Genomic DNA, 22,013 nt, shown 5'->3' with positions numbered 1-22,013 from the left:
GGGATGCGGTGGGGGGAAGGACCCACTTAGGGTGATAGGGGAGTGCAGGGACAGGCTCAGGCTTGAGCTCAGGGGTGTCCCTTCCTTCATTTTCCTGATAGGGCCTTCCTCCCCCCTTTTCCATCCCGTTGTGAATTTGATGTGCCGTCCGTTTACCGACTTCCCCGTAGGGGTTGCTTTAGAGACTGTGACACATGTACTATTACTATTTACTTACTGCAGGGGATTCGCTCATTGTTTTATCCTAGGTTCTCTCTGTTAAAGGCCGCAGTGAATTGCGCCTACACATGGCACTTATATCAAAAGTTGTGTCGGACGATTTCTTCTATTGTAATGCTTAGAAATGAGGACGCCATCCAGCACTCATTTTATCATATTGGGGCCCCAGAAGTCATCTTATTGTGGTGGGCCACTGGGGAGGCACTAGGTGTTGCAGAAGGGCCAGCTGGGGCATGTAGTCCCACTGGCAGCAGATAATGATGTAATGGTAGCTGAAGTAGGTACCTGGACCGCTCAACACTTCCCTCGTGTCCAAAATTGTCAGTAGCGGGAGGTGGCACCTGTGGGTGGTATAGGACCCCCCGGGGGCACTCCTGGAGCGGTGGTGTCTCGGTGCAGGGTTTGGAGCGCCCGTGGTGTAATCTCAAGCAGCCAGAGATGCAGGTGAACTTGTAAACATAACAATGTTACTGAAAGAGGTAAAGGGGTCCAGTCTCTCTCTTAAAGGCAAAGTTCACAGTATATTGTGCACATGAAAGTAATGGTTCTCTCCTCATGAGACAAAAGAGGTTATGGCCTCTCAGGGCGGGTGGAGCAGAGTTCTATTCACTTGCTATTAGAGGAAATGCCATGTGCAGTCCAAGAAATATTACACTGATGGAGGGATCTTCACAGATTGGCTCTCTGTGGAAACACAAAGTGTGGAAGTACTCACAGTTTGGGGCTTACTGTTCCCTATCACAGGGGGCAGGTTAGTGAAAAGTCAGTGGTGTGAGAGCCATGTAGATGTGGCCCTGACTAGAATCAAACCGGATGACCAGCATGGAGGAGAGCACATGTGCAGCGTTATCTCTCCTGACTGGAGGAGGCTTCACTCCTTTGTGGAGGAGATGAGGAGAAAAATGTCCCCTCAGCGTGGACTGGCATGGAAACTATGCTGGGAGCAGAAGTGTCTGCCTCCTTAGCATGGACTGGCATGGAAACTATGCTGGGAGCAGTAGTGTCTGCCTCCTCAGCATGGACTGGCATGGAAACTATGCTGGGAGCAGTAGTGTCTGCCTCCTCAGCGTGGACTGGCATGGAAACTATGCTGGGAGCAGTAGTGTCTGCCTCCTCAGCATGGACTGGCATGGAAATTATGCTGGGAGCAGTAGTGTCTGCCTCCTCAGCATGGACTGGCATGGAAACTATGCTGGGAGCAGTAGTGTCTGCCTCCTCAGCATGGACTGGCATGGAAACTATGCTGGGAGCAGTAGTGTCTGACTCCTCAGGCAGCTTGAACTTCTCAGAACTGGAAGTTACCTCAGGAAGTCTGTGTGAGCCCTGAGCTGGAGGCTCCTCCCAGCCGTTTCTATGGCAGCTTGTTTTGAGGAGAAGAATCACTTAGCTTTCATATACACATTGGCCAGTAGATGGCAGCACAGCACATTTATGAGTCGTTGGTATACAATGCAATGTACTACATCCCCTAACTCACAGCGCCCAAACTAATCCTGACAAATCTACTGCCACACCACAACTGTCTCTTTCAGCAGCAGTAGAATGGATACCACATTATCATACTGGGCCTCAGAACTCATTTTATCATATAGGGACCCAGCAGTCATCTTATTATACAGGGACCCAGCAGCCATCTTATCATATAGGGACCCAGCAGTCATCTTATCATATTCGGCCCCAGCAGCCATCTTATTATATAGGGACCCAGCAGCCATCTTATCATAGGGTCTCAGCAGTAATCTTATCATATAGGGAAACAGCAGCCATCTTATCATATAGGGAGCCAGCAGTCATGTTATCATATAGGGACCCAACAGCCATCTTATCATATAGGGCTCCAGAAGTCATCTTATCATAGAGGGTCCCAGCAGCCATCTTATCATATAGGGAACAAGCAGTCATCTTATCATATAGGGACCCAGCAGACATCTTATCATATAGGGAGCCAGCAGTCATCTTATCATATAGGGACCCAGCAGCCATCTTATCATATAGGGACCAGCAGTCATCTTATCATATAGGGACCCAGCAGTCAGCTTATCATATAGGGACCCAGCAGTCATCATATAGGGCCCCAGCAACCATCTTATCATATAGGGACCCAGCAGTAATCTTATCATATAGGGACCCAGCAGCCATCTTATCATATAGGGCCCCAGAAGTCATCTTATCATATAGGGTCCCAGCAGCCGTATTATCATATAGGGCCCCAGCAGTAATCTTATCATATAGGGAACAAGCAGTCATCTTATCATATAGAGACCCAGCAGTCATCTTATCATATAGGGCCCCAGCAGCCATCTTATCATATAGGGACCTAGCAGTAATCTTATCATATAGGGACCCAGCAGTCATCTTATAATATAGGGACCCAGCAGTAATCTTATCATATAGGGACCCAGCAGTCATCTTATCATATAGGGACCCAGCAGACATGTTATCATATAGGGACCCAGCAGTCATCTTATCATATAGGGACCCAGCAGTCATCTTATCATATAGGGACCCAGCAGACATCTTATCATATAGGGACCCAGCAGTCATCTTATCATATAGGGACCCAGCAGTCATCTTATCATATAGGGACCCAGCAGTCATCTTATCATATAGGGACCCAGCAGTCATCTTATCATATAGGGACCCAGCAGTCATCTTATCATATAGGGACCCAGCAGACATCTTATCATATAGGGACCCAGCAGTCATCTTATCATATAGGGACCCAGCAGACATCTTATCATATAGGGATTCAGCAGCAATCTCATCATATAGAGACCCAGCAGTAATCTTATCATATAGGGTGACCAGCGGACCGGACCCAGGGACACCGCAGTATTCCTTTTTCTACCCCCCTTCTGTGAGAGGTAATATATTACACAGGCCGAGTGGCCGGTTAACTATGGAGCTTCATGGAGACTCTCTATCAGTGTTGCCGATTTGATTGGCAGGGGTCAGGGAAGTAGTTTGTAGGGTGTAGCCTTAATTCCATTTTTTGATGTGATTTTTTTCTATGGGCATGGAAGTATGGATGGGCCTGTATACCCTGTGTGGTACACCATAATTAAATAACATTTTTTAGTGCCCATACCCTGGGATTTGAGTGCAATAGCATTATATGCCCCACACCTGCAGGAGTGGTATTTATACTCCGGCGTCCTCTCCTCTATACGGTCATCTTTTATTATCAGGAGTCTGTGGTCTGGTTGTCCGTTGACACAACAATATCTCGGTGCAGTGTCTTGCACCATTATTCCATTTTGTATTCTTCATGTCCTGTTTTTCTTTATGTGTAACATTTTATATGTGTAATAAAATTATTTATAGAATTGAGTTTCCAGTTTTTGGTCGTTTATGTGGTTTCCACACTCTTCTCATATAGGGACCCAGCAGTCATCTTATCATATAGGGACCCAGCAGTCATCTTATCATATAGGGACCCAGCAGTCATCTTATCATATAGGGACCCAGCAGTAATCTTATCATATAGGGACCCAGCAGTCCTCTTATCATATAGGGACCCAGCAGACATCTTATCATATAGGGACCCAGCAGTCATCTTATCATATAGGGACCCAGCAGACATCTTATCATATAGGGATTCAGCAGCAATCTCATCATATAGAGACCCAGCAGTAATCTTATCATATAGGGACCCAGCAGTCATCTTATCATATAGGGACCCAGCAGTCATCTTATCATATAGGGACCCAGCAGTCATCTTATCGTATATGGACCCAGCAGCCATCTTATCATATACGGACCCAGCAGTCATCTTATCATATAAGGTTCCAGCAGCCATATTATCATATAGGGACCCAGCAGCCATCTTATCATATAGAGACCCAGCAGTCATCTTATCATATAGGGACCCAGCAGTAATCTTATCATATAGTCATATAGGGTCCCAGCAGCCATCTTATCATATAGGGACCCAGCAGTCATCTTATCATATAGGGACCCAGCAGTAATCTTATAATATAGGGTCCCAGCAGCCATGTTATCATATAGGGACCCAGCAGTCAGCTTATCATATAGGGCCCCAGCAGCCATCTTATCATATAGGGACCCAGCAGCCATCTTATCATATAGGGACCCAGCAGTCATCTTATCATACAGGGTCCCAGCAGTCATCTTATCATATAGGGACCCAGCAGTCATCTTATCATATAGGGACCCAGCAGTAATCTTATCATATAGGGACCCAGCAGTCATTTATCATATAGGGACCCAGCAGTCATGCTATCATATAGGGACCCAACAGCCATCTTATCATATAGGGCCCCAGCAGTCAACTTATCATATAGGGACCCAGCAGTCATCTTATAATATAGGGACCCAGCAGTCACCTTATCATATAGGGCCCCAGCAGTTATCTTATCATATAGGGTGCCAGCAGCCATCTTATCATATAGAGACCCAGCAGTCATCTTATCATATTGGGACCCAGCAGCCATCTTATCATATAGGGACCCAGCAGTAATCTTATAATATAGGGTCCCAGCAGCCATCTTTTCATATAGGGACCCAGCAGTAATCTTATCATATAGGGTCCCAGCAGCCATCTTATCATATAGGGACCCAGCAGCCATCTTATCATATAGGGACCGAGCAGTCATCTTATCATATAGGGTCCCAGCAGTCATCTTATCATATAGGGCCCCAGCAGTAATCTTATCATATAGGGACCCAGCAGTAATCTTATCATATAGGGACCCAGCAGTCATCTTATCATATAGGGTCCCAGCAGCCATAATTATAATAATATTTATTTATTTAGCGCCAACACATTCCGCAGCGCTTTACAGTTTAACAGCTTCAAACACAAGTCATAAGTAACAATGTTAACAATACAATAATTAAAGCAACAGAAGACGACCCTGCTCGTGAGAGCTTACAATCTACAATGAGGTGGGGAGATACAAAGTACAGGTGTGTATTTACAATGATATATTTACAATGATGGTCCAGCCATCTTCAGGGAGTGGGGGATAGAACGAGATAGTGAATGGGCTACACACAAAACAAAATAACTGATTAGGGAACATGATAGGCCGCTCTGAACAAATGTGTTTAGAGGGAGCGCCTAAAACTATGCAAATTGTGGATGGTCCTAATTTCTTGGGGTAGAGCATTCCAGAGGATTGGCGCAGCACGGGAGAAGTCTTGGAGTCGGGAGTGGGAGGTACAGATTAGTGTAGAGGTTAGTCGAAAGTCATTTGCAGAGCACAGAGGTCGGTTAGGCCGATAGACAGAAATGAGGGAGGAGATGTAAGGGGGTGCCGCACTGTGGAGAGCTTTGTGGGTGAGAACAAGTACTTTGAATTGTATCCTGTAATGAATGGGCAGCCAGTGTAATGACTGGCGAAGAGCGGACGTGTTTGAGTAACGATTAGCTAGATAGACAACCCTGACTTAATTAATTTTACCTTACAGGTGACATTTTTTCTTATGAAGAATAATATCTTTTCATTTGATGGACAAATATATGTGCAGAAGTCGGGAGTTCCTATGGGGGCTAAATACTCACCTTCTCTGGCCAATTTGACCATGGCTTATTGGGAACAAAAGTACATATATTCGGTGGACAACCCATTTGTGGATCACATCTCCTGGTATGGCAGATACATCGATGACACCCTCATTATTTGAGGGGGCGAGGTGTCTGCCATACCGGGATTTGTGAAATACATCAATGCCAATTATTTTGGCATAAAATTTACTTATGTTTCCGATCCACACAATATTGCTTTTCTAGATCTTGATTTGTATGGTATCGTGGAAGAGTATATTGCCAGTAGAACACGTGTTAAACCAATAAGTGGCAATGCGATTTTACATGGGGCTAGTAGTCACCCAGCGCATACAATTAAATCGATACCCATAGGTGAATTTACGAGACTTAAATGAAATTGTAGCAGAGAAGAGGATAGAGTAAAGGAGTTTAATGGTTTGAGGAATAAACTTAGGGCTCGTAAATATCCATACTGGTCTCTAGATAGAGCCAATACTATAGTGAATAACAAAACTAGAGAAGATCTATTAACATCAAATAGAAGAAATAGCACTAATAACAACAAAAAATATGATAACAAGCCATATGTCTCCTTACAGTTTAGCCCTCAATTTAATCAAATTCGAGAAATTATTAATAAAAGGTTACCTGTCCTTTATGAGGATTCCACGCTCATGCACATTCTGAAAGATGGCGTGAGTGTGGTAGCTAGAAGAGCACAAACCATTGGAGATGTCATTGCCCCTAATTCTCAGCCTTTTAGACATAAATCTAAAACCTGGCTGGAATGTAGAGGCTTTTTCAGATGTGGTACCACAGCGTGCAGCACCTGTGCACATTCTCAGCTTGGAAATACGTTCCAAAACTCTGATAAGACGATTAGTTACAATATCAAAAGTTTTATTAATTGTCATACAAAAAATGTGGTTTATAAGATAGATTGCACCACCTGCGGTATCTCTTATGTAGGTTGCACATCACGAAAATTAAAAACCCGAGTCACCGAACATTTGAGAGATGCCTCTAATTGTAATATATCACATAAAAATAAAAATATCTCTATGGTGTCAAGACATTTTGTCACCAAACATAATGGTGATACTTCGGATTTAAGAGTGCATGGTATTGAGAAAGTATATCCGCAAAGTCGCGGTGGCGATATGAAAAGACGTCTTCTTACCAGAGAGGCGTTCTGGATATACAGTCTCAATACTCGTTTTCCTGCAGGTTTAAACAAAAGAAATGAAATACTGTATCATTATTGTTGATATTTTAAGGTTATTCTTCTTTCTTATGTAAAATTTTGCACTAGTATTTTATGATAATGTTTTATGTGTTGAGGACCTTTCCGGGCTAATCACATGTTTGTGCTGAACATTGTGATAGGTCAATCGTCATTATATGTGTAGTATTCACTTTGTAAAACCTTGAGGCATGAGTAAGATCCATATGGATCGAAACGCGTTGCCGTAAGTTTGCTTTCACCCATTTGTCCAGTATGTGTATTGGATTATCCTTTTAACTTTGGATTAATAAAGACTTTCATCATTTATCGGAGCTGGAGTATCTACATATTTTCATGCTGCAGACAACCCTGACTGCTGCATTAAGGATAGACTGGAGAGGGGAAAGTCGAGTGAGGGGGAGGCCAATTAATAGAGCGTTGCAGCAGTCCAGGCGGGAGTGGATCAGGGCGACAGTGAGGGTTTTTGTTGTTTCTATAGTGAGAAAAGGGCGGATTCTAGAGCTGTTCTTTAGGTGTAAGCGGCATGAGCGGGCAAGAGATTGTATATGGGATGTGAAGGAGAGATCGGAGTCAAACATAACACCCAGACAGCGCGCCTGCTGCCGGGGTGTTATTATGGTGCCACCCACGGAGAGGGAAACATTCAGGTTTAGGGAGTTTAGTAGATGGTGGGAGCAGAAGAAGTTCAGTTTTGGAGAGGTTGAGTTTCAGATAGAGAGCAGACATGATGTCGGAGACTGCGGACAGACAGTCAGTGGTGTTCTGTAGTACAGCAGGAGTAAGGCCAGGGGATGACCATATAGGGACCCAGCAGCCATCTTATCATATAGGGACCCAGCAGCCATCTTATCATATAGGGACCCAGCAGTCATCTTATCATATAGGGACCCAGCAGCCATCTTATCATATAGGGACCCAGCAGTCATCTTATCATTTAGGGTCTCAGCACTTTTTTTCATCATATAGGGGCCCCAGAAGTCATGTTATCATATAGGGGCCCGTCTCCCTCTTCCCTAGAGGATGATGGTGATGGTGACGATGAAGATGTTGATGATGATGTTGATGGAGATTATGATAATGATGGTGGTGATGACGATAATGATGATGATAATGGTGATGATGATGATGGTGCAGAGACTCCTTCTCTGAGGTCTGCCTGCTGCAGATGTCTCTGTCCATACAGATGAATGATGTCCACATAGGGGCAGCGCTAAGGGTTAATATAGCTGGTCAGTGCTGACAGCGTCTGGTGGGTTAACACTTCTTGGGATCGATATTGGGAGCGAGGTCACCTCTCCAATGATCCATCACTCCTGACGCTACCGAATAGTGATGAGACCTCCATGATGGTTGTCTGCGGTCTATAATGGGGTGGGGGTAATGGCGCCGGCTCCGCACACTGACTGCTTTCTCCCTCCTGTTTCCTTTTCATCCTGATTTCTGCCTTCTGTTTTCAGGTATCCTGTATGCAGTTTATTAACGCTCTTCTCACCTCCCCGGAGGATCTGGACTTCAGGATACATCTGAGGAACGAGTTCTTACGCTGCGGACTGAAGCAGATATTACCGGTAAGTAAATGGACTCTCCATGTCTGTAAGGACGCATTCACACCTTCATCTTTCGCTCAGTTTTTCCTGTTGCATATTTTTTAAGAAATACAAGTAACCGATCTTACTTAATATGTGCAGAAAATCTGCAACATGAAAAACTCATCAAAAGCTCATGGTGTGTACAGAGTCTGATAGTCTGAGCATGGTGCCCCCCGGAGGTACTTGCAGTGAAAACACTCTGGTCACAGACACGCATCTACATGAGGTGGTCTGTGGAGTCAAGAGGCAGTGAGCTATGGTAGTGGTCTGAGCACTATGATGCCCACCATCCCACAAGTATCGGGCAGGACTCTGAGGATGGTGCGGTCTGGTCACCATCAGACTTGTGGGCTCACCGTTCATGGCCGGGCGGCCACCCCATGCCCTCGGCTGTTTTCACCAGACCGTTGTGCACAGACACACCAGACAGAAAGGTCAGAGCAGACCCCGCAAGAAAGATTGAAAATCTGCAACATTGAGAATAAAATATCGACTTATACAGACGTTTGTGTCACAAAGTTTCCAGTTTTATTTCACATTTCTAGAAAACAGCATTTTATAGTATTCTTCTGTCTATTCTTGTATTTCACTTTGTCAGTCTGTACAAGGACTGGATTCTCAGATTACTTGTCCAATCGTTCCCTTAGTAGCTTAGATAACGGTGGACCAGACAATGAGGGAAAGCTATAAAGAAGAACCCAGAATTACTGCCCCCTCCATAGAGGGGTTTCACCCCCGAACCACAGAGAGTCGAACCTCTGACTGACTGTCCCCTCCTGTAGAGGGGCTTCACCCCCGAACCACAGAGAGCCGGAACCCCAGACTGACTGTCCCCTCCTGTAGAGGGGCTTCACCCCCGAACCACAGAGAGCCGAACCTCTGACTGACTGTCCCCATCTGTAGAGGGGCTTCACCCCCGAACCACAGAGAGCCGGAACCTCGGACTGACTGTCCCCTCCTGTAGAGGGGCACCACCCCCGAACCACAGAGAGACGGAACCTCGGACTTACTGTCTGCTCCTGTAGATGGGCTTCACCCCCGAACCACAGAGAGCCGAAACCTCGGACTGACTGTCCCCTCCTGTAGAGGGGCTTCACCCCCGAGCCACATAGAGCCGGAACCCCAGACTGACTGTCCCCTCCTGTAGAGGGGATTCACCCCCGAACCACAGAGAGCTGGAACCCCAGACTGACTGTCCCCTCCTGTAGAGGTGCTTCACCTCCGAACCACAGAGAGCCGAACCTCTGACTGACTGTCCCCTCCTGTAGAGGAGCTTCACTCCCGAACCACAGAGAGCCGGAACCTCGGACTGACTGTCCCCTCCTGTAGAGGGGCTTCACCCCCGAACCACAGAGAGCCGGAACCTCGGACTGACTGTCTCCTCCTGTAGAGGGGCTTCACCCCCGAACCACAGAGAGCTGGAACCCCAGACTGACTGTCCCCTCCTGTAGAGGTGCTTCACCTCCGAACCACAGAGAGCCGAACCTCTGACTGACTGTCCCCTCCTGTAGAGGGGCTTCACTCCCGAACCACAGAAAGCCGGAACCTCGGACTGACTGTCCCCTCCTGTAGAGGGGCTTCACCCCCGAGCCACAGAGAGCCGGAACCCCAGACTGACTGTCCCCTCCTGTAGAGGGGCTTCACCCCCGAACCACAGAGAGCCGAACCTCTGACTGACTGTCCCCTCCTGTAGAGAGCTTCACCCCCGAACCACAGAGAGCCAGAACCTCGGACTGACTGTCCCCTCCTGGGGAGAGGCATCACCCCCGAACCACAGAGAGCCGGAACCTCGGACTTACTGTCTCCTCCTGTAGAGGGGCTTCACCCCCGAACCACAGAGAGCTGGAGCCCCAGACTGACTGTCCCCTCCTTTAGAGGGGCTTCACCCCCGAACAACAGAGAGCCAGAACCCCGGACTGACTGTCCTATCCTGTAGAGGGGCATCACACCCGAACCACAGAGAGCCGGAACCTCAGGCTCACTGTCTCCTCCTGTAGAGGGGCTTCACCCCCGAACAACAGAGTGCCGGAACCTCGGACTGACTGTCTCCTCCTGTAGAGGGGCTTCACCACCGAACCACAGACAGCCGGAATCCCAGACTGACTGTCACCTCCTGTAGAGGGGCTTCACCACCGAGCCACAGAGCTGGAACCCCAGACTGAATGTCCCCTCCTGTAGAGGGGCTTCACTCCCGAACCACAGAGAGCCGGAACCTCAGACTGACTGTCTCCTCCTGTAGAGGGGCTTTAACACTAAGCCACAGAGCCGGAACCTCGGACTGACTGTCCCCTCCTGTAGAGGGACATCACCCCCGAACCACAAAGAGCCGGAACCCCGGACTGACTGTCCCCTCCTGAAGAGGGGCTTCACCCCCCAAACCACAGAGAGCCGGAACATTGGACTGACTGTCTCCTCCTGTAAAGGGGCTTCACCACCAAAACCACAGAGAGCCGGATCCCCGGACTGACTGTCCCCTCCTGTGGAGGGGCTTCACCCCCGAACCAAAGAGAGCCAAAACCTCGGACTGACTGTCTTCTCCTGTAGAGGGGCTTCAACACTGAGCCACAGAGCCGGTACCTCAAACTGACTGTCCCCTCCTGTAGAGGGGCATCACCCCTGATCTACAGAGAGCCGGAACCCCGGACTGACTGTCCCCTCCTGTAGATGGGCTTCACCACCAAACCCACAGATAGCCGGAACCCCGGACTGACTGTCCCCTCCTGTAGAGGGACATCACCCCCGAACCACACAGAGCCGGAACCCCGGACTGACTGTCCCCTCCTGTAGACAGGCTTCACCACCAAAACCACAGATAGCCGGAACCCCTGACTGACTGTCCCCTCCTGTAGAGGGGCATCACCCCCGAACCACAGAGAGCCGGAACCCCGGACTGACTGTCCCCTCCTGTAGAGGGGCTTCACCACCAAAACCACAGATAGCCGGAACCCCGGACTAACTGCCCCCTCCTGTAGAGGGGCTTCACCACCGAACCACCGAAAGCTGGTCGACGGGACCAATGCATCAGACGGCGTCCACCCAGAAACCGTGGCCTTGAGATCATACATCAGTAACTGGACACAGACAACCTACAAGACGATTGAAGTCACCCAGCTCTCTCAAGGTCCACAAGGTATAACCCAGCTCTCCCCAGCTCCACAACTGTCAGGACTCTGAACATTTTTTATTACCTTTTTGTGCATTACTGCCCTTTTCCAAGATGGCGTCTTTGGTCTCATGTGCACTGTGTCTTCCTGCTATAAAACTCCACCCCAGCCTTCAGTCTTTGCTAGAGTATTCTGCCTTGCATCCACCTCCTGACCTCTGGTGACTCCCTGGCTATATACCTGCTCCTGTGAACCTGTGTGGTGATCCTGCTACTCTGCTCTGAGTTCCTGCTGCATACACCAGTTCCAGTAATCCTTCTTCATCTACTGCTCGTGTTTACTTCCATGTGCATTTGCTGGACATGTAAGCTGTTTCTGCTTTGCAAGAACCTGAGACTATTACCCAGACCTAACTGTTTGAGCTAAGATATCATTTGAACTGCCTTATAAGCATATCTATCTGTGTTTTGGACTAAGCAAGGACTTATTTGTGTCAAGTATTCTCAAGAATAATTGTGCTTCATAGACTTTCTGCGTGTTTGCATTTTTCTCTGAAGTTTCCTATAGACTGCTGAGCTATTATCTATTATCTATCTATCTTACTATCCATCTGTCTATTGATCTATCTATCTATCTATCTATCTATCTATCTATCTATCTATCTATCTATTTATCTATCTTTCTATTATCTATCTATTATTTATGTATTATCTATTATCTATCTATTATCTATGTATTATCTATTATCTATCTATCTATCTATCTTTCTATCTTACTATCTATCTATTATCTATCTATCTAACTTACTATCTATCTATTATCTATCTATCTATTATCTATGTATTATCTATCTATCTTACTATCTAGCTATCTATTATCTATCTATCTAAATCTATCTAACAGACCCCTCATTAGGACCCATGAAGCTCAGTTCTGCCTGTAGATCCCGTAATTTACATGTTATACAGTTATTGCCCGCATCCAGATTGTGGTGTTATTTCTAGCCATTTACATCCTTCTGGACCCCACAGTACATGGCTCCAGCGGGGGCAGCGGAGCATTGCGCCCCTTGTATAATGCACCTCGTGGACATTACCAGTCTTTATTTCTTCTTCTTGTCACATTCCAGTAGAGAATGTCGTCGTCATCTTCGTCTCGGTGGCCGGATGCTTGGGGGATAAATTACAGCTCATTGGAGCAGATACATGGCAGGGACAGACGACAGCCCGGGGTCAGATCCCGGCTGAGATCTTCATTGCGGCGGCGTTGAGTTCACTGCATATTTTCCTTTAAAGTTATTGTTGTACCAGCGAGCGCCAAGTCGACAATGTAAATGACGTTGGCCATAAATGCTGCTTCCTAATTGAATAACTCGGGGATATATTTTTGCCTAATGTGGTTGGTGTCATCTAGACTGCTGCTCATGTGGAATGGCTTTGTGTCCGCTCCTTCACTCGCCGGCTCTGCCGTTCTACAACACTTAAACTTCTCCAAGAAATGGAGGCAAAAATACGGGGTCACCTCCAGACGAGGCGCGGGGGGCAGCTCACGCTTTCAACTTATTTTTAATTAATTGAAAATAATATCTTACAACTTCACATCGAGGTTCTGAATATTTTGACAGCTTAAAGTGACCTGTCAGCAGGATTGTGCTCAGTGACCACAGACAATGTCAGGTCGGCGCCGTTATACTGAGTACACTGATACCGGTGATGAAATCTGTCTTGTGGTTCTTGTGTAATCAGTGTTAGGCTATGTGCACATGTTGCTGAATTGCTGCGGAAATTTCTGTGGCAATTCTGCAACTCCCTGCCACGGGTAAAACGCATGCGGAATTGGTATACGTATTCCCGATAAACACTAGCGTTTTACAAGTGTAATTAGCTTGCAGAATGCTAGCGTTTTCCAAGCAATCTGTAGCATCGCTTGGAAAACTGATTGACAGGTTGGTCACACTTGTCAAACATAGTGTTTGACAAGTGTGACAAACTTTTTATTATTGATGCTGCCTACGCAGCATCAATAGTAAAAAGATCTAATGTTAAAAAAATAAAGTAAAATTGTGATATTCTCACCTTCTGGCGTCCCCGGCAGCCTTCCCGCTCCCCGCGATGCTCCCGTTCCCAGCGATGTCTCGCGACAATGACCCCAGATGATGTAGCATCACGCGAGACCGCAACGTCATCACAGGTTATTGCCAAAAAGTATCACTGGGAAAGGGAGCTGCCGGGAGCATCGCTAAGGCCTGAGCTGGATCCGGGGGCCGCCAGAAGATGAGTATATAAATATTTTTTATTTTAATTCTTTTTTTAGGTCCTGGAGGAGAGTCTCCTCTCCTCCACACTGGGTGCCATCCTCACATGATCTGCTTACTTTGTGCATGGTGGGCATAGCCACAGGCGGGAAGTAAGCGGATAAGTGCATTCTCATGTGTGTGGAAATGTCGCGATTCCGCACAAGGAATGAGCATGCTGTGTATTTTTCCGTGATGCCATTCCGCAGCATTAGCGCAGCATTAGCACAGCATTACGGAATCCCATTGAATTCAATGGGTTGTGTTGTGTATGCAGACAATCTGCAATGAGTGCACATAGCCTTAGCAGTTTTCAGTTAATGATATGCCTGTGTTCCTGGGCAGGGCTGTGGGCAGAGTCTTATCTTCCTGCTCTAGGCCAGAGAAACTAAGGAAAGGCCCACCCACAGCCCCACCCACAGGTCACCCGCAGGCCACCCATAGCCCTGCCCATAGGCATTCCACAGCCCCGCCCATAGGTCACCCACAGGCTGCCCATAGCCCTGCCCACAGGCAATCCACAGGCCACCTTGAAGCACAAACAGCCTTTCTCTATGATGAGGGATATGTTTGTTGTGGGGGGGGCTGTGAGCGGCCTGTGGGCAGGGATTTTGGCAGGGCTGCGAGTGGGCTGGACTGTGGGCAGGTCTTTACTTGTTTTTTCTGGATTTGATTAGGAAGATAAGACTCCGCTCACAGCTCTGCCCCAGAGCACCATCCTGCCCAAGATGTACCCTCCTGCCCCAGATTTGCCTGCCTAGATGTGCTCACCTGCCACAGATGTACCGTCCTGCCGCAGATGTGCCGGCCTGTGCTAGATGTGCTGGCCTGCCCCAGATGTACTGTCCTGCCCCAGATGTGCCAGCCTGCGGCAGATGCACCGGCCTGCTTCAGATGTGCTGGCCTGCACCAGAAGTGCTGGAATGCCGCAGATGTACTGTCCTGCCAAAGCTGTACCGTCCTGCTCCAGATGTTCCGGCCTGCACCAGATGTACCATCCTGTCCCAGCTATACCATCCTGCTGCAGATTTACCAGCCTGCTTCAGATGTGCCAGCCTGCCCCAGATATGCTGGCATGCGCCAAATGTTCCTGTATGCCCCGGATGTGCCGGCCTTCCCCAGATGTGCTGGCATGCGCCAGATGTGCCTGCATGCCACAGATGTGATGGCCTACCGCAGATGTGCCCAGCTGCGCCAGATGTGCCCGCCTGCCCCACGTGTGCCCGCCTGCCCCAGATGTGCCCATCTGCCCCAGATGTGCTAGCCTGCCCCAGATGTATCGGCCTACGCCAGATGTGCTCTGCTGCCCCAGATGGGCCCGGCTGCCCCAGATGTACTGTCCTACGCCAGATGTGCCCGGTGGCCCCAGATGTGCCAACCTGCCCCAGGTGTGCCAGCTTGCCCCAGATGTGCCTGCATGCCCCAGATGTATCGGCCTGCACCAGATGTACCATCCTGCGCCAGATGTGCCGGTCTGCCCCAAATGTGCCCACCTGCCCCAGACTGGAAAGGAGGAAAACTTGAGTTTTCTAAAAGTTTGTGACATTTCAAGTAGTTTTACATAAAAAAATCTGCACAACGAATCTTTGTTCTTAATCAAATGTGACATTTAACACGTGGAAAAAAGGATAAATGCGGAAACTGGAAACGCTGCAGTCGCCTGTGTAATAACACAGCAAAAATTGTAATTTACAAAAAGTTCTAAAAATGTAAGAGAAACCTCGGGTGGTGGAGACATCTCCACTGTGGATATCTCCGCGATCCGCCATGAAATCTCGCTGACAATTATCTTCTCTTGAATTCCTTTAATTCAGAATTAGAAACCTGTAAGATTGGGGACGCCGACAGCAGGTTGACATTGGGGACGCCGGCAGCAGGTTGAGATTGGAGATGCGGGCAGCAGGTTGAGATTGGGGGCGCCGGCAGCAGGTTGAGATTGGGGGCACTGACAGCAGGTTGAGATTGGAGACATGGGCAGTAGGTTGCGATTGGGGATGCCGGAAGCAGGTTGAGATTGGGGATGCCGGCAGCAGGTTGAGATTGGGGGCGCTGGCAGAAGGTTGAGATGGGGGGCGCTGGCAGCAGGTTGAGATTGGGGGCGCCGGCAGCAGGTTGAGATTGGGGACGCCGGAAGCAGGTTGAGATTGGGGATGCCGGCAGCAGGTTGACATTGGTGGCGCTGGCAGCAGGTTGAGATTGGGGGCGCCGGCAGCAGGTTGAGATTGGGGGTGCCGGCAGCAGGTTGAGATTGGGGATGCCGGCAGCAGGTTGAGATTGGGGACGCCGGCAGCAGGTTGAGATTGGGGGCGTCGGCAGCAGGTTGAGATGGGGGACGCCGGCAGCAGGTTGAGATTGGGGACGTCGGCAGCAGATTGAGATTGGGGGCGTCGGCAGCAGGTTGAGATGGGGGACGCCGGCCGCAGGTTGAGATTGGGGACACCGGCAGCAGGTTGAGATTGGGGGTGCCGGCAGCAGGTTGAGATTGGGGGTGCTGGCAGCAGGTTGAGATTGGGGGCGCTGGCAGCAGGTTGAGATTGGGGATACAGGCCGCAGGTTGAGATTGGGGACGCCAGCAGCAGGTTGAGATTGGGGATGCCGGCAGCAGGTTGAGTTTGGGGGTGCCGGCAGCAGGACATGAGGTTCTTATTGGGGCCATATTGTCTGAGTCCTCACAGTCGCACCTTCTGTGCGTGTCCCAGGTCTGATCTCCCGGTGGGTTTTGCTTCACTTTTGTCATCACAGAATATGTTTGTTTGATTTTCAGCATCTAAAAGAAAAGGAAAATGATGAGCTTGATATCCAGCTAAAGGTGTTTGATGAGAACAGAGAAGATGACCTCCTGGAACTTTCCCACCGCCTCAGGGACATCCGTGCAGAAATGGAATATCCTTTTGATGTTTGTTGTCGCCATCCATTATTCCATTGTTGTCTTCCTCTAGGAAACATTGCATTACTTCTGAGAAGTCGCCCTCTTTTGGGGGCTGTATCTTTAGTCTTGGAAACGTCCCATGCTGACAACACGAGGCAGATGACAGATAATCGCTCTGAGCTTCTCCGGTAACTTTTCAACATGTTTTTGTGTTTTAGGAAGAGTCAAGCTGATGTGAAGAGTGGGATGGTGCATATTGCTGGATGTCAGGCATTTTCTGGCATTTTCCATTATCTGCCTCTTCCCTATTATCATAAAGATTGGGACTTGGACCCCAAATGCTAAAACACCTAAACATATTAATGAGAGGCATCCATCTATTGACCCCCATCTTCATCTTCACTGCCTAGCCCAAGCACACCTCAATCATCAGGTCCACAGACGCTATCAGGCACGATACTTCCCACAAGTCGCTGTCTGCACCCACGCCAAGCACAAGACTGATGGGTGCACATAGGACAGTATAGCTGAAGGCCGTTAGTGGGATCACATGCAGATCGAACATGTCAGGTGCCGAAGATGTGACACATAATGGCAGTGGAAGATCTATCTGGTCTGATCTGTAGACAATGGAGAAAGTGTTAGAATATTCTTTGTGCGGCCATTATAGCGGCCGTGTAGCGTGAATGATGGTCATATGAGTAGTAACACCTATAATGGCCCCAAATAACCAACAACTTTGCAGACTTGCCCTTGTCCATGTGGGGTTGTCTTCTGCTGGACTTTATTGACCATGTTCTGAAGCGAGTCCCTTTTTTGTTATTCCAGCAGAGGTTCCCTGGTGAGCCTTGTAGACTCGATCAACGGTAGCAGGCTGAGATCAGGGCCATAGTGCTCCTGAGATGTGCAGAATGTGAGGGACTTGTGCTTCAGTTCTCCTCTAGGTGCAGTGCTTGCTGTTTGGACATTCATGGAGAGTCACAAGGCCGCTGCAGTCCTTAGATTTGTGGCCCTTTATCTGCATTACTTCCCGCAGCAATGTCTACACAAGTGAGGACATGACCGGGATGGAGCTGAGCTGGGCCTTACTCTGCCCAGTCTAGTGAGCGCCATGGCTCAGTTGTCTCCTCCGTTTGGACCAGGCTTTGGCCTCGTTGGTTCCATGATCAGCAGCCGCCGCTCCTTGTCGCCTTGGATTCAGCTGGTTTGTTCTTATTTTAGATTTTCCTTCCGCTTTCTGGTAGATCAGAAATTTCACGCTGTTTTACTATTTTGCAATAATCTGTCGTTTTCAGGATTTCGTCTTGGCACAAATCTGAAAACTTGAAAACAAAAACCTTGCCCAGTGAATAATGTTAGAAATGCAATCACCGGTGGGTGCACAACTGCGGAGGAAATCAATTTAGATTGTATCCTGTCTTTGTAAACAGGAAGAGCTGATAAGTATGGATCAAGGTATGCCGCACAATCCATCCACACATTTACATTCTGCCGCCGCCGAGCGTGAGGCGCGGAAGGAAGGAAAGCCGCCGTGTTATCCACTTTACCGTAATGAAAGGAGAGCCGAGAGCTATCGAGTCCTCACAATGCAGACTGCAGCAAGCCAGGTAATCCGCGAACATGGTTAGCATTGATCTCACAATGAGGAGACCTCCAGGACCATGGATCACTTATGTGTAATGCAGATTGTAGGATGCCATGCGGGGGATTAGGGAGGGCAATTCACGGGTATTAAATTCAGACGTAAAAGCATCAGCATTGGATAAAAGACATTCTCCCAAAAATGTGCAGTATGCCCAAAATATAAGAAAAACTCATAAACATGTGCGAAATACCCGAAATATAAGAAATACTCCAAAATATGTACAGAATACCCGAAATATAAGAAATACTCCAAAATATGTACAGAATACCCGAAATATAAGAAATACTCCAAAATATGTACAGAATACCCGTAATATGAGAAATACTCCAAAATATGTACAGAATACCCGAAATATGAGAAATACTCCATAATATGTACAGAATACCCGAAATATGAGAAATACTCCATAATATGTACAGAATACCCGAAATATGAGAAATACTCCAAAATATGTACAGAATACCCGAAATATGAGAATTACTCCATAATATGTACAGAATATCCGAAATATGAGAACTACTCCATAATATGTACAGAATACCCGAAATATGAGAACTACTCCATAATATGTACAGAATACCCGAAATATGAGAAATACTCCATAATATGTACAGAATACCCGAAATATGAGAAATACTCCATAATATGTACAGAATACCCGAAATATGAGAAATACTCCATAATATGTACAGAATACCCGAAATATGAGAAATACTCCAGAATATGTACAGAATACCCGAAATATGAGAAATACTCCATAATATGTACAGAATACCCGAAATATGAGAAATACTCCAAAATATGTACAGAATACCCGAAATATGAGAACTACTCCATAATATGTACAGAATACCCGAAATATGAGAAATACTCCATAATATGTACAGAATACCTGAAATATGAGAAATACTCCATAATATGTACAGAATACCCGAAATATGAGAAATACTCCATAATATGTACAGAATACCCGAAATATGAGAAATACTCCAGAATATGTACAGAATACCCGAAATATGAGAAATACTCCATAATATGTACAGAATACCCGAAATATGAGAAATACTCCAAAATATGTACAGAATACTCGAAATATGAGAACTACTCCATAATATGTACAGAATACCCGAAATATGAGAAATACTCCATAATATGTACAGAATACCCGAAATATGAGAAATACTCCATAATATGTACAGAATACCCGAAATATGAGAAATACTCCATAATATGTACAGAATACCCGAAATATGAGAAATACTCCATAATATGTACAGAATACCCGAAATATGAGAAATACTCCATAATATGTACAGAATACCCGAAATATGAGAAATACTCCATAATATGTACAGAATACCCGAAATGTGAGAAATGCTCCATACTATGTACAAAATACCCCAAACTTAAGAAATACTCCATAATATGTACAGAATACCTGTAATATGAGAAATACTCCATAATATGTACAGAATACCCGAATTATAAGAAATACTCCATAATATGTACAGAATACCCGAAATATAAGAAATACTCCAAAATATGTACAGAATACCCGAAATATGAGAAATACTCCAAAATATGTACAGAATACCCGAAATATAAGAAATACTCCATAATATGTACAGAATACCCGAAATATGAGAAATACTCCATAATATGTACAGAATACCCGAATTATAAGAAATACTCCATAATATGTACAGAATACCCGAAATATAAGAAATACTCCAAAATATGTACAGAATACCCGAAATATGAGAAATACTCCAAAATATGTACAGAATACCCGAAATATAAGAAATACTCCATAATATGTACAGAATACCCGAAATATGAGAAATACTCCATAATATGTACAGAATACCCGAAATATAAGAAATACTCCAATATATGTACAGAATACCCGAAATATAAGAAATACTCCATAATATGTACAGAATACCCGAAATATGAGAAATACTCCATAATATGTACAGAATACCCGAAATATGAGAAATGCTCCAATATATGTACAAAATTCCCGAAATATAAGAAATACTCCATAATATGTACAGAATACCCGAAATATAAGAAATACTCCAAAATATGTACAGAATACCCGAAATATGAGAAATACTCCATAATATGTACAGAATACCCGAAATATAAGAAATACTCCATAATATGTACAGAATACCCGAAATATAAGAAATACTCCAAAATATGTACAGAATACCCGAAATATAAGAAATACTCCATAATATGTACAGAATACCCGAAATATAAGAAATACTCCATAATATGTACAGAATACCCGAAATATAAGAAATACTCCATAATATGCACAGAATGCCCGAAATATGAGAAATACTCCAAAATATGTACAGAATACCCGAAATATGAGAAATACTCCAAAATATGTACAGAATACCCGAAATATAAGAAATACTCCATAATATGCACAGAATACCCGAAATATGAGAAATACTCCATAATATGTACAGAATACCCGAAATATGAGAAATACTCCATAATATGTACAGAATACCCGAAATATGAGAAATACTCCAAAATATGTACAGAATGCCCGAAATATGAGAAATACTCCAAAATATGTACAGAATGCCCGAAATATGAGAATTACTCCATAATATGTACAGAATACCCGAAATATGAGAAATACTCCAAAATATGTACAGAATACCCGAAATATAAGAAATGCTCCATAATATGTACAGAATACCCGAAATATAAGAAATACTCCATAATATGCACAGAATACCCGAAATATGAGAAATACTCCATAATATGTACAGAATACCCGAAATATGAGAAATACTCCATAAGATGTACAGAATACCCGAAATATAAGAATTACTCCATAATATGTACAGAATACCCGAAATATAAGAAATACTCCATAATATGTACAGAATACCCGAAATATGAGAAATACTCCATAATATGTACAGAATACCCAAAATATGAGAAATACTCCATAATATGTACAGAATACCCGAAATATGAGAAATGCTCCAATATATGTACAGAATAACCGAAATATAAGAAATACTTCAAAATATGTACAGAATACCCGAAATATGAGAAATGCTCCAAAATATGTACAGGATACCGGAAATATGGGAAATGCTCCATAATATGTACAGAATACCCAAAATGTAAGAAATACTCCATAATATGTACAGAATACCCGAAATATAAGAAATACTCCATAATATGTACAGAATACCCAATTTATGAGAAATACTCCATAATATGTACAGAATACCCGTAATATGAGAAATACTCCAAAATATGTACAGAATACCCGAAATATAAGAAATGCTCCATAATATGTACAGAATACCCGAAATATAAGAAATACTCCATAATATGCACAGAATACCCGAAATATGAGAAATACTCCATAATATGTACAGAATACCCGTAATATGAGAAATACTCCAAAATATGTACAGAATACCCGAAATATAAGAAATGCTCCATAATATGCACAGAATACCCGAAATATAAGAAATACTCCATAATATGCA

The 22,013-nt window shown here is 45.5% G+C and overlaps 1 protein-coding gene across 3 annotated transcripts in view; it reads left to right on the top strand.

Annotated features, from left to right (window-relative positions):
* DIAPH2 (diaphanous related formin 2) overlaps positions 1–22,013 on the top strand; it is a 1,729,654-nt gene that overhangs the window by 385,617 nt on the left and 1,322,024 nt on the right. For all 3 annotated transcript variants that reach the window (XM_077286525.1, XM_077286526.1, XM_077286527.1), the window contains exons 11-12: positions 8,435–8,545; positions 16,728–16,846. In XM_077286525.1, coding sequence (XP_077142640.1) covers positions 8,435–8,545; positions 16,728–16,846 — 230 coding nt within the window. The remainder of the gene's footprint in view (positions 1–8,434; positions 8,546–16,727; positions 16,847–22,013) is intronic.

This window comes from Ranitomeya variabilis, chromosome 2 (assembly GCF_051348905.1).
Source record: "Ranitomeya variabilis isolate aRanVar5 chromosome 2, aRanVar5.hap1, whole genome shotgun sequence".
NCBI classification, from domain to species: domain Eukaryota; kingdom Metazoa; phylum Chordata; class Amphibia; order Anura; family Dendrobatidae; genus Ranitomeya; species Ranitomeya variabilis.
Note: the sequence above shows the minus strand (reverse complement) of the source record. Positions and strands in the feature narration are given on the sequence as shown.